Here is a 12765-nt window from a genome sequence, read left to right on the forward strand (position 1 = left end):
AGGTTGATGTTGTGCGTCGTGGTGGAGGACATGGTGGGCGAGCAGTGGGTAGTAGTGGTTGAGTGGAGGATCAGCAGACGCACCGGTGCGCCTTACTTATGTACGCAGAAGCCTCCGCCGCTGGTCGGAGGTGCCCACCACGGCGGACGGTGTGCGCCGTTCGACGAGGGCACACTAGCACGAGCGCGGTGGCCACTCTATGTCGCGAAACAAACCATGTTTGGCGTCTTCCGCTGCGCCTTCGTTCTACCGGACCTCGGCACCGCACAGGCAGTACTGGCTCGGAGCGCATGACGAGTTCACTATGATCCAGAAGTGGTGTGGATGCGCTCGGGGCTGAAGTGAAAACCGGGTTGAAGGTGGCGAGGCAGGGGCGCATGAGTAAGCCTCCTTCCCGCGGAGCGACCCCGGACTCAACGAGAACGGAGACCAGCACGGGACCACGTCCAGAGCTAAGGCATTAAGCCTTCAACGTTTCAACTCTCAGCGCCAGCGACGGCCGGCACCAAACACAAGTATCTTCCGAGCGGCTGGACCGACTCCATCGGGGTACCCTGGCTATGCATGAGTACAATGTTACCGCATCACGGAAGTTTGGTGGAACGCCGGGGAGGGGATGACGTCATGCAAGCGCTAGAATGCCTCCTTGGTGTATCGTCGTGCATTCCGTCCGATCAACACGCAAGCGTATGACGAAAAAGCGTGCTCAAGGACCCACGCGGGTCATCTGCAAGCAGAAAACACTCAAGTGCAACCGACGAGGGGACCTGCCAGATCCTGGGGAGACCCTCCTTGTGAGTAAATGCACAGAAACGAGCGAACACGTCTTCCACTCACCTGCAGCGCAGCTGGTTGTACACACCGGCGGCTTTCATCAGCAACACGTCGTGGTTGTGGGAGAAAAAGCGCTATGTGGCTCGAGCTCCGGTGCCGCCGCGTGCGGCCCGGTATGGGCGCTTTTGGGTTGGTGAGGTTCTCTGGCTCGTTCGAAGAGGTTCGTATATGCGCATCGCCAGAGACCTGGCCACCGGAGGCGCAAGCTGAAGGCCAGCGACTCTGAAGACACGTGAGCGCACAGTGCGCCGCGCGCGACAATGCCTACTTTGCCCGACGCACCGCTACGCCTTCATACCTGTTTTCCAACCGCAGACATCGGACTGGTCTCGCAAAGGAAACCCTAAAGCAGTCATGGTGAATCGGTCAGCGCGAGGGGCGTCGCCGAGGAACGCAACACAGAACTCACAGCACCATCACGCCGCGGCGCTTCTGCAGAGGGCAACCGAAGTTGATGAGCAAACAGCACTATATCCGGTATACTCTAGGGGGACATTACAACAGCATTAGGCAGAGGCAGAAAGTAGTCCGAGTCTCGAGAACGATACGTCTAAGTCTAAGAAGGTGGTCCGGTGGTGGTGGTGGCGGCAGAGAGAAAAGACGTCCCCGAGCTCGTCGGCGTCCGGCGAGATGAACACACGTGGCTCCGACGCCCCGGCCCGCTCGGCCCAGCACGGTCGCCGGAGCCGGTCGACGCGACCGACGGGCGCCTCCCGACGCCTGCCCTCGTTGCCCTTCTCCCCTTCATCGTCAACCTTCACTTGCAGTCCTCGTGCTTCATCTGGAAGATGCTCTGCACCTTGTTCCTGTTCGTCGCGATCTGCACTCCCCCGGAACCTCCAGTCAGCGCGCGGAGCCGGCAAACCTAGGCAAGAACGGGACGCACGGTCGGGCAGCGGCAGCCGATCGTCGGCAAGTGGGTGTGCGCCGCGCTCGTCTTGCATGTCGGCGAGCAGCAGTCGACGCGCTCGCCCGAGTAGTACCTGCCGTGGAAGTGCTGGGAAGAACCGAGGTGAGCTGTAGTGTTCTCCGCCCTCACGACGCGACTCACCTGGCACCCGCGCCAGTAGTCTCCGATGCTGTCGAGGCGCCGCGGTCAGCAAGCAAGCAAGCAAGCAATCAGGCAAGGGAGCCGAAGACGCGTAAAGGCCCAAAGAACTCACAGCTCGTGCTCGCACATGTCTCCTCTCGGTGCTGTCTGTGTCTCTGGCTGCGTCTCCGGCTCCAAGAACGCTCGACTGGGCGCGTCCGGACTGCGCTGCGAACGGGGGCGAGGGAGGGTTGGTGCGTCTCCTGGTTCTGCGCGCCGCGTGCTTTTATGCGCCCTCGCGAGGCACTGCGAGGCAAGGCAGGCCGGGGTGACTCTGCGGCAGACCTGTACGTGGATTCTGGCTCCTCGGTTTCCTAAGCAGGACCCCGGCGCGCGGGCGGTCTGTGGGCCCGGCTGGCGGACGGCTGGCAGGTGCGGCGTGGGGGACGAGAAAGGGCGGCCAGGGAGGGGGAGAGGACGATGAAGGAAAGGGCGGACGCGCAGATCAGGCGCGAAGATCAGGGCCAGGGGGGGAAGGGGAGAAGGCCGCGGAGGAGGAAGGGGGAAGGGAGAAGGGGCGGAGGCGGGGACTTGGCAAGCTCGTGCGTCTTCTATCCACTCCCGCGTTCAGTCCTGCACGTCCGGATATCGGTGGTGGCTGCGCGCGAGGTGCGAGCCGGAGCAGAGCCAGGAGCCGAAGTCGACGTCTCGAGGCCGAGGTGGAGGTCGCGCGGCCGGTGGTGGTGCGTCCGGGAGAGAAGCGCGGCGCGAGCGACGCTAGAAGCCTGGTGACGGCAGAGGCCAAGGGGGCGGTCGAGGAAAGGAAAGAGGGCGGTCGGGTGGAGGCAGACGGCGCTGCCGAGGAGATGGATATATACACCTGCGCACGCGAGCCGGTCGCGGGCACCTGCCTACTTGCGCCGACAAAGGCGCGGCCTCGATGCATGGTGCGCCGCGGGCGGTGACGGCTTGACGGCCAGGCGGCGACGGCGACACCCGCAGGCCCGCGTAGCGTAGATGCAGGTGGCACCGTCGCGGTGGGCGTACTGCTGCGCTGCGCCCCTCGTTGACTGGCTCGACCCAAGGAGCAGGTGCGCGCAGACTTGGGCTCGGAGCGCACGTTGCGGGGTCTTGCCGTGTTCAGCGGACTTGTTGGGGAAGGCGCGGTGGTCGGTGGCTGACCTGCTCTTGCGCGCGGCGTGCCATCCGAGTTTCGACCCAACGTGGCTTCGTGTGTTCACCGCGATCGCCGGAGTTAGCGTGCTGTCGCCGTCGTGGCGTGGTGGGGACCCGCACCTCGATTGCTCCGGGTCGGAGACAGGTGCGCCGTGCGGCCTGGCCTTCTCACCGCAAACCTACGAGCTGATGGTCTGTCTGTCTAGATACGCCCGCGGTGGCGCGGCGCAAGGCGCAACTCGTCCCCGGTGACAGCAATCCATCCACTCGCCGCGCGCCCCTCTCCGGCGACTTCGTGGGCTCGATCTCGCGGCACTGTGGGCGGCATCTCAACGCGCTGCCCGCTTCTCCCCCGAAGGACCCACAACGGAAGCAGCCATGGAGACCTCGGGTCCCGCCACGTCGCGCCCTCGGACAGGCGTCGCGTGTGGGCCCAAACGAACCCGCGTGAGCACACGTGGCGCGCGTGCTGGGCCGCGCGACAGGCTCAACGGCAAATGCTTCCGCGGCGCGACGTCTCCGCCCGTCGACCCTGGATCTCGGACGCATTGGCGCAGCGCGAGTCGCGACGGAGTGCAGCTTAGTTTAGCTCGTGCGGGGTCGAGCACCGCGGTCGCCACGCGCATCAGAGGCCGTCAGGCGTGCGGGCTAGAAGACGCAACGCAGACCGCTCCGCTCCGCACCACGGTGTCTTCAACGCTCGACGTTCGGCACTCGCCGTTCAACCTTCCTCGGGCGGCGCCGAATGTGGCTGAGGGCGTGGATGTGCACGCGTGCCACCGCACACTGTGGACCCTGGTAAGTCCGCGCTGCACATGGCGTTTCCCCCTCAACGTTCGCTGGCAGCTGCTGATGCGTCGAAACTCGGGGCGCGCAGGTCTTCCTGCGCAGCGGCACGCGCCACGTAGGACCGTGGCCGACCTAGAATGTACGCACCCGAGGCGCGAAGGTGCGAAGGTGCGAACATCCAAACTTCAAACGCCGCACCCCGCACCCACGCGGAGATGACGACGGCATCGCCCGAGCGCCCAGCGTCGCGCCGTGCCGCCCGCGGCATGACGACCGCGCGTACCCAGTTACTCGATCCCGATTGCGGGTCACAGCGGAGGCAAAGGGCAAAGGCGTTTGCGTCCATCGTTTACGCGCCGAGCAGGGCCCCCTATACCTGCTGGCCATCGACGCGACGAGGGGGAAACGCGATCCCGGATATCATGGGCGCGTAGAGGGCACCGAGGGCGGCGCCGTCACTGGAGCGCGCAAGCCTAGTTTGTGTCTCAGGATCACGCAGGGCACTTGCGAGGGTGTTTGCGATTAACCGCTGGTTTCCGTCCCGGGCGGGGACGAGCGACGGCTGCACTCCCAGCGTCGAACCGAGCGAGGACGAAGGCGAGGACGAAGACGAAGACGAGTGGCGGCGCAGTCTGGACAGGCCGAAGACGCGAAAGGAGGACGCAGAGAAACATATGGTCATCGGTGCACTTCGCGTGCGGTCTCGTCGAAACGGAAGCAGCGATAGCAGTTTGTGACACTCTGCAGCGTCCCGATCCTCCTCAGAGGACCGACATGTCTTCCTCCCCGTATATACCCGAAGACCCCGTACGCATTGTAGAACGCCTGTATGTATCGCCTACCATATATAGGGCTCGGCCCTCGAGGGCGTAAAACGGAATAAAGCAAACAAGCAAACACTCTGCGTGCCATGCAGGGTGGACGTGGCGCGCTTCGCTGCAGACCGCTCGTGGCGGGCAAGAGCAGATCCGCAGCGCACACGCTCGGACCCTGGACGCCTCGGGGCGTGGCGCTCTTCCCGGCGCGACGTCGAGTTTTGAATCGACTCCCGGGCGCATACACGCACCCCCGCAGGCGAGCAGTACTAGTGGCCGCGCTCGGGCTCGGGCTCGGGCCCGGGACGTGATGACGAGGCTGGTGCGCAGTGGGCGCAGTATAGACACATAATATAGACCCTGAGTACGGTACTTTGGGTGCGGCGGGGGCTGAGTGTACAGTGACAGTGCGGCGCGCGGTGTGATAAAGGAGTGGGCACGCGCGGTGTGCACGCGAGGCGCAAAGCGCGGGACGTGTGGGGTGTAGAGTACATGAGAGGTGCGCGGGCGTAGAAACACAACAAGGTGGGGGGTCCTGGAGATGGTGGTACAGAGAGGTACAACGGCGAGGAGCGGGAGGGAGATATATCGATACAGCCACGGAGGCAGGGGTATGGTCCGAGGAGCGGCTCTGCAGGGGACACGATATCATCAGCGCCCGCGCCCCTCCGCGCAGAAGCAAACGACGGACGGACGGACCTTCAAGAGGCCCTCCCCACATCTAACGGCATCAGACCCAACAGTCAGATCGTCGACGTCCGCTACCACTATTGCGAGCCTGCAGCAGCGGCCTGCTTCGCCCCCCGCGCGGCCATGACCGCGCCCCCGGCGACGAAGCCGGCGATGGCGAGCACAGCGACGGCGGCCCAGAGGCAGCGCTTCGCCCAGCGCTCCTCCGCGGCGCGGTACGCGGCGACGCGGCGCTCGCGCTCGGCGACGGTGTAGAACGGGAGCGCGTTGAGCTCGACCGCGCGCGGCGCCGGGGGCCGGAAGAGGAAGAACGCGCCGACGAACCACAGCAGCGGGCACACTGTGTGCGGGGCGATCGTCAGCCTTGTCTTTGTCTCGGAGAGAGGGGGGGGAGAGACGTACGGAACCCGAAGAGGAAGAGCGTGCGCGAGAGCGGCTTCGGCACGGGCGCGGCGGCGAGCGCGATGTGCGAGCGGCCGAGGATGACGGAGCCCCACTTGGTCTTCTGGCCCTCGCCGAGGTCGAAGGACGAGCTCCGCGACGCGTCGGCCGACGTGGGGGAGACGGCGACGGGCACCGGCGGCGGCGGGAGCGGGCCCGCGGCGGAGCCGCTCCAGAAGTCGCGGAGGAGGTCCTGCTGGTACTGCAGCGTCGCGAGCTCGGACGGGTACGCGGGCGGAGTGGCGGTTGTGGTGGGGGATGCGGCGCTGGAGGCGCGCGTGTGGGGCGCGGGCGCGCTTGACTTGGTCTTGGAGAAGAACATCGGGGGAGGAGGAGCGGGCGAGTGAGTGGTGGGCGAGATTGTAGAGAAGTGCGTCAAGCACACGCGGAGCGGCGGTGGTGAGGGTGTAGTGTGGGAGAGGGCGGGGAGGAGGGCACGTCCAGAGTCCTGGGCTCTCGGGATCGACCTTGCTTGGGCTTTATGCCGATACGCACGCGGTGCGCGCGGAGTGGCATGGAGAGACAAAAGACCGCGGGATCAATGTTGGGCGTGGGCCTCGAGAGACAAGACAATAGCGCTAGCGCGCGAGGTGATTGTGTGCGCGGGCGACATCCGCGACGACGAGAGCCGGAGCCGTTCCATCGAAGTCGTCCTCGCTCGTCCTCGCCGGGTGCAAGACAATAAGGAGACGCCCGCTGCCGAAAAAGTTCAAGTGACAAGCGCTTCCTGATAATTGACACGTGATGGCGACGCGTTGGCGGCGTCGCGACTCGCCCCTTCGAGAGAGAATCGCATGTCTTCAGCGAGGGGTAGATAAGAGAAGGGAGCAAACACACGTCGTGGTGCAGCATGTCATTGCCTGCGCAGAACGAAGCGGTGCCACTGCAGAGGCGTCAGGGCCGGAATGAAAGCCCTTTGCTTGAGTCGGCCTGAAGGACAGATCCGCGTGGCATCAGTGGCATGATGGCCACGAGGCATCGCGAGTCTTGTTACACCTGTGTTGTAAAACTTGAGCTGGTGCTTGATTCAGGATTGAGGGTAGCGGGGGAAGATAAAGTGGCATGGTGGATGTGGTGGTAGTATCGAAGGAAGAGCTGCGGGACGTCCGTGGTGACTACTTGTGACCGGCGTGATGCTGTAACATCACACATGTGGCGTGAGCGCCGGGAGCGCCGACAACGTTTTTCTTCACCGTTTGCTCTCATCGCCGCCCGTCGGATCCTATAAATGGACTGGTTCCTTTGTTCATAGCTGCTCGACGCATGGTCTTGTCACGGCCTCTGCTACACAATGCGCCCGCCGGCTGTTGAAGGATCACCAACGTCATATCGGCGACCTCACTACATAGCGCATCCGAGATCCATATTGGTCTAATCAAAACACAGCATAGTTAGAGCGCGCACCCCGAAGAAGAGAGAGATACCGTCCATTCTAGTCGAAACGGACATCCGAGATGACGCACAGCCAGTGGAGACTGGGCGGGCCGCAGTCGTCGGGGTCGGGGGCCGGGGGCGGGCGGCCCACGCGGCCACGCCTCCCGAAACGGTGGCGAGCACGAACTTTCCACGGCTTCCTCTCCGCCGCAGTTCCCGCGCGTTCTCCCTCCTCCCACCACAGGTCAGTCCTCTCTGCTGTGAATGCGCCTGTACTGACTGCGTGCGCTTCTAGTGAGCGAATGGCGGCTCCTCCCGTCTATCTGTGAGTTTCTGCCCCCGATCCCACACAGAGACGCCCTCTTACACGCGCTTCAGGCCATTGGCAGGCTCATTGAGGCCTGTCCAGCTCAGCTCCCCCCAGATGACTCCTACTGAGAGCTTGACGGCCGAATCGGGTCACTCTGAGCCTACCGTCGCGAATGTCCGAGACGAAGAGTTCTGGTTCGAGGACGGGTCCATCATCCTCCTCGTCCAGAACGTCGAGTTTCGCATCTACAAGGGCCTCCTCACAGAACACTCGTCCGCCTTCGTCGACCTCTTTTCTCTCCCCCAACCGCCGACACATTCAAGCTGTCCAGTAGTGCGCATGTCAGGCGACTCAGCACGGGATTGGCGCCACATCCTCCGTCTCTACATGCCACGAAGGCACACAAAGTCCGTCCCAGCCGCATACAGCCACTCCACTGCCGCTCACACGTCCCTCCCATCTCACAGCTTCCTCGACCAGTACCCGCCAATGCTCTCCTTCGAGCAGGTGGCCGCGTACGTCCGCCTGTCCCACAAGTACGACATGCCGGTCCTCTACCGCGCCTCGCTCGCCCACCTCAAGCGCCACTTCACCGACGACCTCCGCGTCTGGGTCGACCACGGCCTCCGGCCGGCCCCCGGCTTCGCGGACATCCACGCCATCGGCGTCGTCAACCTCGCCCGCCTCACCCACGAGCGCACGCTGCTCCCGACGGCGCTGTGGATGTGCTGCCGACTCGGGCCGGAGCTGCTGTCCGGGTTCGCGTACTCGGACGGCGAGGTGGAGACGCTGGGGGCGGCGGACGTCGCGCTGTGCTGGGCGGCGCGGCCGCGGCTGGTGCAGGCGACGCTGCAACGTTCCTGTCGATCTACCCGGCGCCGAGCGCGGAGACGTGCAGCGCGGGGGCGCTGGGCGGGGACGACAGCGGGTGCCGGCGGTTCGCGACGAGCTTCGTGCACAAGATGAGGCACAAGCCGGGGATCTTCGTCGCGCCGGACCCGCTGATCGGGTACATCAACATGGATGGGCCGAGCGGGAAGAAGCTGTGCGACGGGTGTCGGGAAGGGGTAGTGCAGTGGAGCCAGAAGGTGTACTTTGAGGCGTGGAAGTCGTTGCCGGAGCTGGTCGGGGTGAGGTGCCGGGGTGGACCGAGTCGGCGAGTCCGAAGTAAGTGTTCGTTCAAGGAGCGGTGGCTGCCCTCGAGGTCGATGAGTCTAGTCTTGCGCTCTGTATAAGCTTTGGCACGTTTAGACATGCCGACTCCCATACCGGTGCTCCCACGTGGTCTACGCTGCGGTAGTTCCCGCGCCTTGGAAGAGCCTCCTCGACGATCAATTTCTTGTCACCTTCCCGCGTCCACGATCCAGCCAGATATTCACATCCAGCGCCCATTATTCTGCATCGATGCAATCGGAGGTGAGGCATTGTGTATTCGCATCACTGCATGAATCTCACTTCAGCTCCGCTGCAGGAAGCAGACGAGCGACCCAAGATCCAAGATGATGAGAAGTTCTACTTCGACGATGGCACTATCATCCTGTCCGTGCAAGGTGTCCATTTCCGGGTGCATACGGGGATACTTGCCATGCATTCACCCATCTTCAAGGACATGTCAACTCTTGGCTCTGCGTCCTATCAAGCAGGCGACATCGGAGGGAACCTCGACCCATGTCCCATCGTCGAATTGCAGGATTCCATCCACGACTGGCGTCATTTTCTGCGCGTCATCTATAACATGAAACCATTAATGAGGTGCGCATGCTGTCCACAGTTCTTTCCCCATAATAACGAGCTCCTCCTGGAAGTATCGGGGACGAAACCTACTGTCCCACCTTCGACGAATTGTCCGCTTACATCCGTCTTGGCCACAAGTACCAGATGGACGCCTTTTACAAGCCCGCCATGAACTATCTGGAGTGCTTCTTCTCTCCCACCCTCGACCGCTGGAACAAGTGGAACTCTCGGGACGAACCGTACGCGCTCCCCGGATGCGCTCCCGAGAGCGCCATCGGGATCGTCAACCTCGCTCGGCTGACCAGAAAGGAGTCGCTCGTTCCCCTCGCCTTGCTGTCTTGCTGTCAGCTGGGCGGGAAGCTGTTGAAGGGCCTCGCTCGCCCGGACGGGACGTACGAGACGCTTTCTACAGGAGACTTCGAGCGCTGCTTTAACGCCATACCCAAGCTGACCTCCCGCGGGATTGAGCAGATGCAACTTCTGCTCATCGGTCGACCGGAAGTGTCGTGCCCGAATGTACGGATGGACGACGATGGTGCGGCTTGCATGGGGGGGATATATGATTTACTTGAAGACTTCCAATACGATTCTAGTCGGTGCTTGCCTATTCACCCCACCCCGTTCGTTCAACCCGACATGGACGTGTTCTGCGAGGAGTGTCGCGACCAGATCCATAATCAGTGCAACGAGCTCAACCATGACACGTTGCCCCGACTAGCGTCATTCTTCGATCTCTAGAACAGATGGAAGCAAGGCACCCTCAACCTTTGTTCAACTTCGAAGTGAGTGCTGATATCGGGTGCATACTGCTTCGATGACTTATCGTTCTGCAGTAGCAGTAGAAGCGATTGGACGGGGGGTTATCTGCGTGCGGCTTGCGTCGTGTGTTTTTACATATATCTTCCTGACCGTGGCTGTGACGTCGCTTCGCATGTACCGTATGCGGTATTATCTCAATTTATGACCCTACTGGTGCGTATGATTTTCCTCTGGCCCACTCGGTCTACAAACTGATTATATCACCCTGCAGCTGTACGACATCGACCTGTTTCTGACACCATAAAGCATGTATCATCGGTCTGGCGGGTCGGGAAAAAGCGCGACGCGCGAGAGACGGAGACGGACGCGTTGGCAGGCCTCGGGTAAACGAAGGTGGAGCTCGAGTTGCGCGAAGGAAGCCCGCGGCTGAGGGCCCGCGGCTTGATGCATGCGGCCGGGCGCATCTAGACGGTGACGGTGCTTTCGAGCGTGCTACTCGCTTGTGAGACATCGTGGAACTAATGCAACAGGGTGTAAAGTACGTCGACTTAAAGTTCAATGCTCGCACATGCTAAAGTCCTCCTCGAACCACCCTTCGTTCTGTGTGTCGACGAACGCAGACCTCTCCTCCATCAGCTTCTCCCGGTGCTCCTGCGCCTCCTCTCGCGACATCATCCCGTCCTCTGCGAACCCAGCAATCATGTCGAACAGCTCCTGCGGCAAGCTCTGCAGGTCTGGCGACTTCTCCGCTTCACTCATCGCCCAGTCGCGCTGCTGAGGCGGCACGTCCGTCGTCGACAAAACCCGCGCGTGAGGATCCACCAAGAAGAGCGCGAGGATCTTCCGGTGCCCCGCGCGCGTCTTATCCGCGAGCTCGAACGCGTCGACGCGGTGCTGGTAGACGTTCGGGAACACGACGCACTTGTCCTCCGCGGCGACGACGTGCCCGAGCACCTGGTTCAGGGGCTCATCGCGCCCGAGCCCGTACGCGGCGCGGTACCCCCGGTGGTCGTCCTGCTCGTACGGGAGGTCGAGGCCCGCGTCGCCGTTGCCGACGCGCTGGCGGAACGCGAGCCGGCTCTCGGTCACGTTCTCCGTCGCGTAGTAGTAGAGCCCCGTCGCGACGACGCGCTCGTTCAGCATGCCCTCGACGTGCCACGCCCCGCCGGGGTACGCGGGCTTCTCGGGCGTGAGGTGGATGCCGGCGAGCTTGACGATCACCTGGACGGTGCGCCCTTTGAGCGAGAGCTCGACGCGCCGGCCCGTCGAGGGCGCGGTGAACGGCGCCGGGTCCGGGATGCGCGGCCACTTGTGCTCGTGCTCCCACTGCTCGTAGCGGTCGGGGGCCTCCGGGTCCCACGTCGGCGACTCGGCGTCGAGGCCCGCGTACCACTCGTACGGAAGCTGGCTTGGCGCCTCCCTCGGAGCGGAGAGCACGTCGGAGAGCACGCGCTCGAACATGGGGATGAAGCGCGCGATGATGGACGTGACGGCGGGTTAACGCGTGGTGCCGCGACGGGTGCGCGTTGTTGATGTACCCGAGTGCGGCGACTTCGCCGGCGGCGGAGACGGCGAAGTCCGTCGGCAACCACTGATAAGAATCCGAGAATGTGTTTTTGTGGACGCCCCTGCCAAGGTCGGGGCGTGCTTGACGATACTTGTCGATGTCGAGCAGAGTGAGCACGGGGTCTGCTCCCTGGGGGCCCGGGGACGAACGGAAGAGAGTGTGGCCGATACAGATGGGATATAGAGAGGGGTGCACGAGGTCAAGAACCTGGTTGTCGGAACCAGGGTGCCAGTCCTTCTCGTCGTCGGGGACGTTCTCGAAGGCAGAGGCTGCCTTTACGAGCTGGGCTTTGAGCGCGCCGTCGATGAGCGACTGCGACTCGTACGCCTTCTTGATAGCACTCGCCTGTGATGCGCCGTCGTCAGAGAGAGCCTCGTAAGCTGGGTTTACATGTCACTCACGAATATCCCGGTGGTTTTTTCGCGCACAGAAGCTTCGTAGACGAGCTCGTCGAAGATGTACTCGATCTGTCCGTCTGAAAGGGGGTCTCGCGGCCACTTCTTCGCCCGTCCTTCTTTGTCGCTTTCGTCGGAGCGGCGCTCGCCTCCCCAGAACCCGTCGTGCGTGGCGCGGTCGTGGTCGATCATCTCCGCCGCCACTTCGCGGCGACAGCGGAATCGCGGATCTTCTCCCACCACAGGGGCTTGGCGCGGATCTTGCCCGAGTAGTATGCCATTCGGAGCTCGACGAGAGTGAGGGGTTGGATGTAGTCGTAGTCGAAAGGAGTGGGGAAAAGTCTCGATGGTTGAGACATGTCGGCGAGGTGCGGGGAGAGCGTGGTGTCGGCGGCGAGATGAATGGTTCTAAAGATTGTGACGGCGTGTCTCGCGGGGTTGGTCAAGTGCCCAGCTGTGGTGTACGGCGTTTCCCAAACTGGAAAGTGGTATGTGACTTCGCGTCCATGTGGTACGAGTGTTGGAGCACTGTACAAGGTCTATGAGTCGGGACCAAGCGGCGTGCACGCTGCGCGCTGCACTTCGGTGATCGGCTGATCCCCGAGGACAGTGAAAGCAGCATTGGCATCTCGGTCTGGGTCGCGCTGCAGGAGGAGGAGGAGGAGGAGGAGGAGGAGGAGGAGGAGGAGGAGGAGGAGGCGGGTGATTCCCTGTGATTCCTGCTCACGAGCTTGAGTTTCCCCCTGTTTCCCCCTGTTCCCCTGAATGTGGCCAGCATCAGCAAAACGAGGGGTGCCCGATCGAGCGCTGTGGCGCCCGGCGAAAGCGGATGATGTCAGCTCGGCAGACGC

The 12765-nt window shown here is 63.0% G+C and overlaps 4 protein-coding genes across 4 annotated transcripts; 1 reads left to right on the forward strand and 3 right to left on the reverse strand.

Annotated features, from left to right (window-relative positions):
- Positions 1–1591: 1591 nt before the first annotated feature.
- Positions 1592–2014, reverse strand: BXZ73DRAFT_103220 (uncharacterized protein; the record flags this gene model as incomplete). The annotated part of the gene is made up of 4 exons (XM_048015508.1): positions 1592–1654; positions 1721–1831; positions 1886–1913; positions 1998–2014. The coding sequence occupies 4 exons, from the start codon at positions 2012–2014 to the stop codon at positions 1592–1594; spliced, it is 219 nt and encodes a 72-aa protein (XP_047876084.1).
- A 3397-nt stretch (positions 2015–5411) lies between these two features.
- On the reverse strand, positions 5412–6291 carry BXZ73DRAFT_91094 (uncharacterized protein; the record flags this gene model as incomplete). The annotated part of the gene is made up of 3 exons (XM_048025861.1): positions 5412–5697; positions 5742–6223; positions 6271–6291. 3 exons carry the CDS (start codon positions 6289–6291, stop codon positions 5412–5414), a joined length of 789 nt encoding a protein of 262 aa, XP_047876085.1.
- Positions 6292–7573: 1282 nt separating this feature from the next.
- BXZ73DRAFT_49926 (uncharacterized protein) lies at positions 7574–9931 on the forward strand (the record flags this gene model as incomplete). Its single annotated transcript, XM_048020343.1, has 4 exons — positions 7574–8412; positions 8779–8885; positions 8920–9211; positions 9265–9931. The coding sequence occupies 4 exons, from the start codon at positions 7574–7576 to the stop codon at positions 9929–9931; spliced, it is 1905 nt and encodes a 634-aa protein (XP_047876086.1).
- A 576-nt stretch (positions 9932–10507) lies between these two features.
- On the reverse strand, positions 10508–12273 carry BXZ73DRAFT_91095 (uncharacterized protein; the record flags this gene model as incomplete). Its single annotated transcript, XM_048025862.1, has 4 exons — positions 10508–11404; positions 11439–11864; positions 11921–12106; positions 12130–12273. 4 exons carry the CDS (start codon positions 12271–12273, stop codon positions 10508–10510), a joined length of 1653 nt encoding a protein of 550 aa, XP_047876087.1.
- Positions 12274–12765: the final 492 nt, after the last annotated feature.

This window comes from Epithele typhae, assembly GCF_022376455.1.
Source record: "Epithele typhae strain CBS 203.58 chromosome Unknown BXZ73scaffold_38, whole genome shotgun sequence".
Taxonomy (NCBI): Eukaryota; Fungi; Basidiomycota; class Agaricomycetes; order Polyporales; family Epitheliaceae; genus Epithele; species Epithele typhae.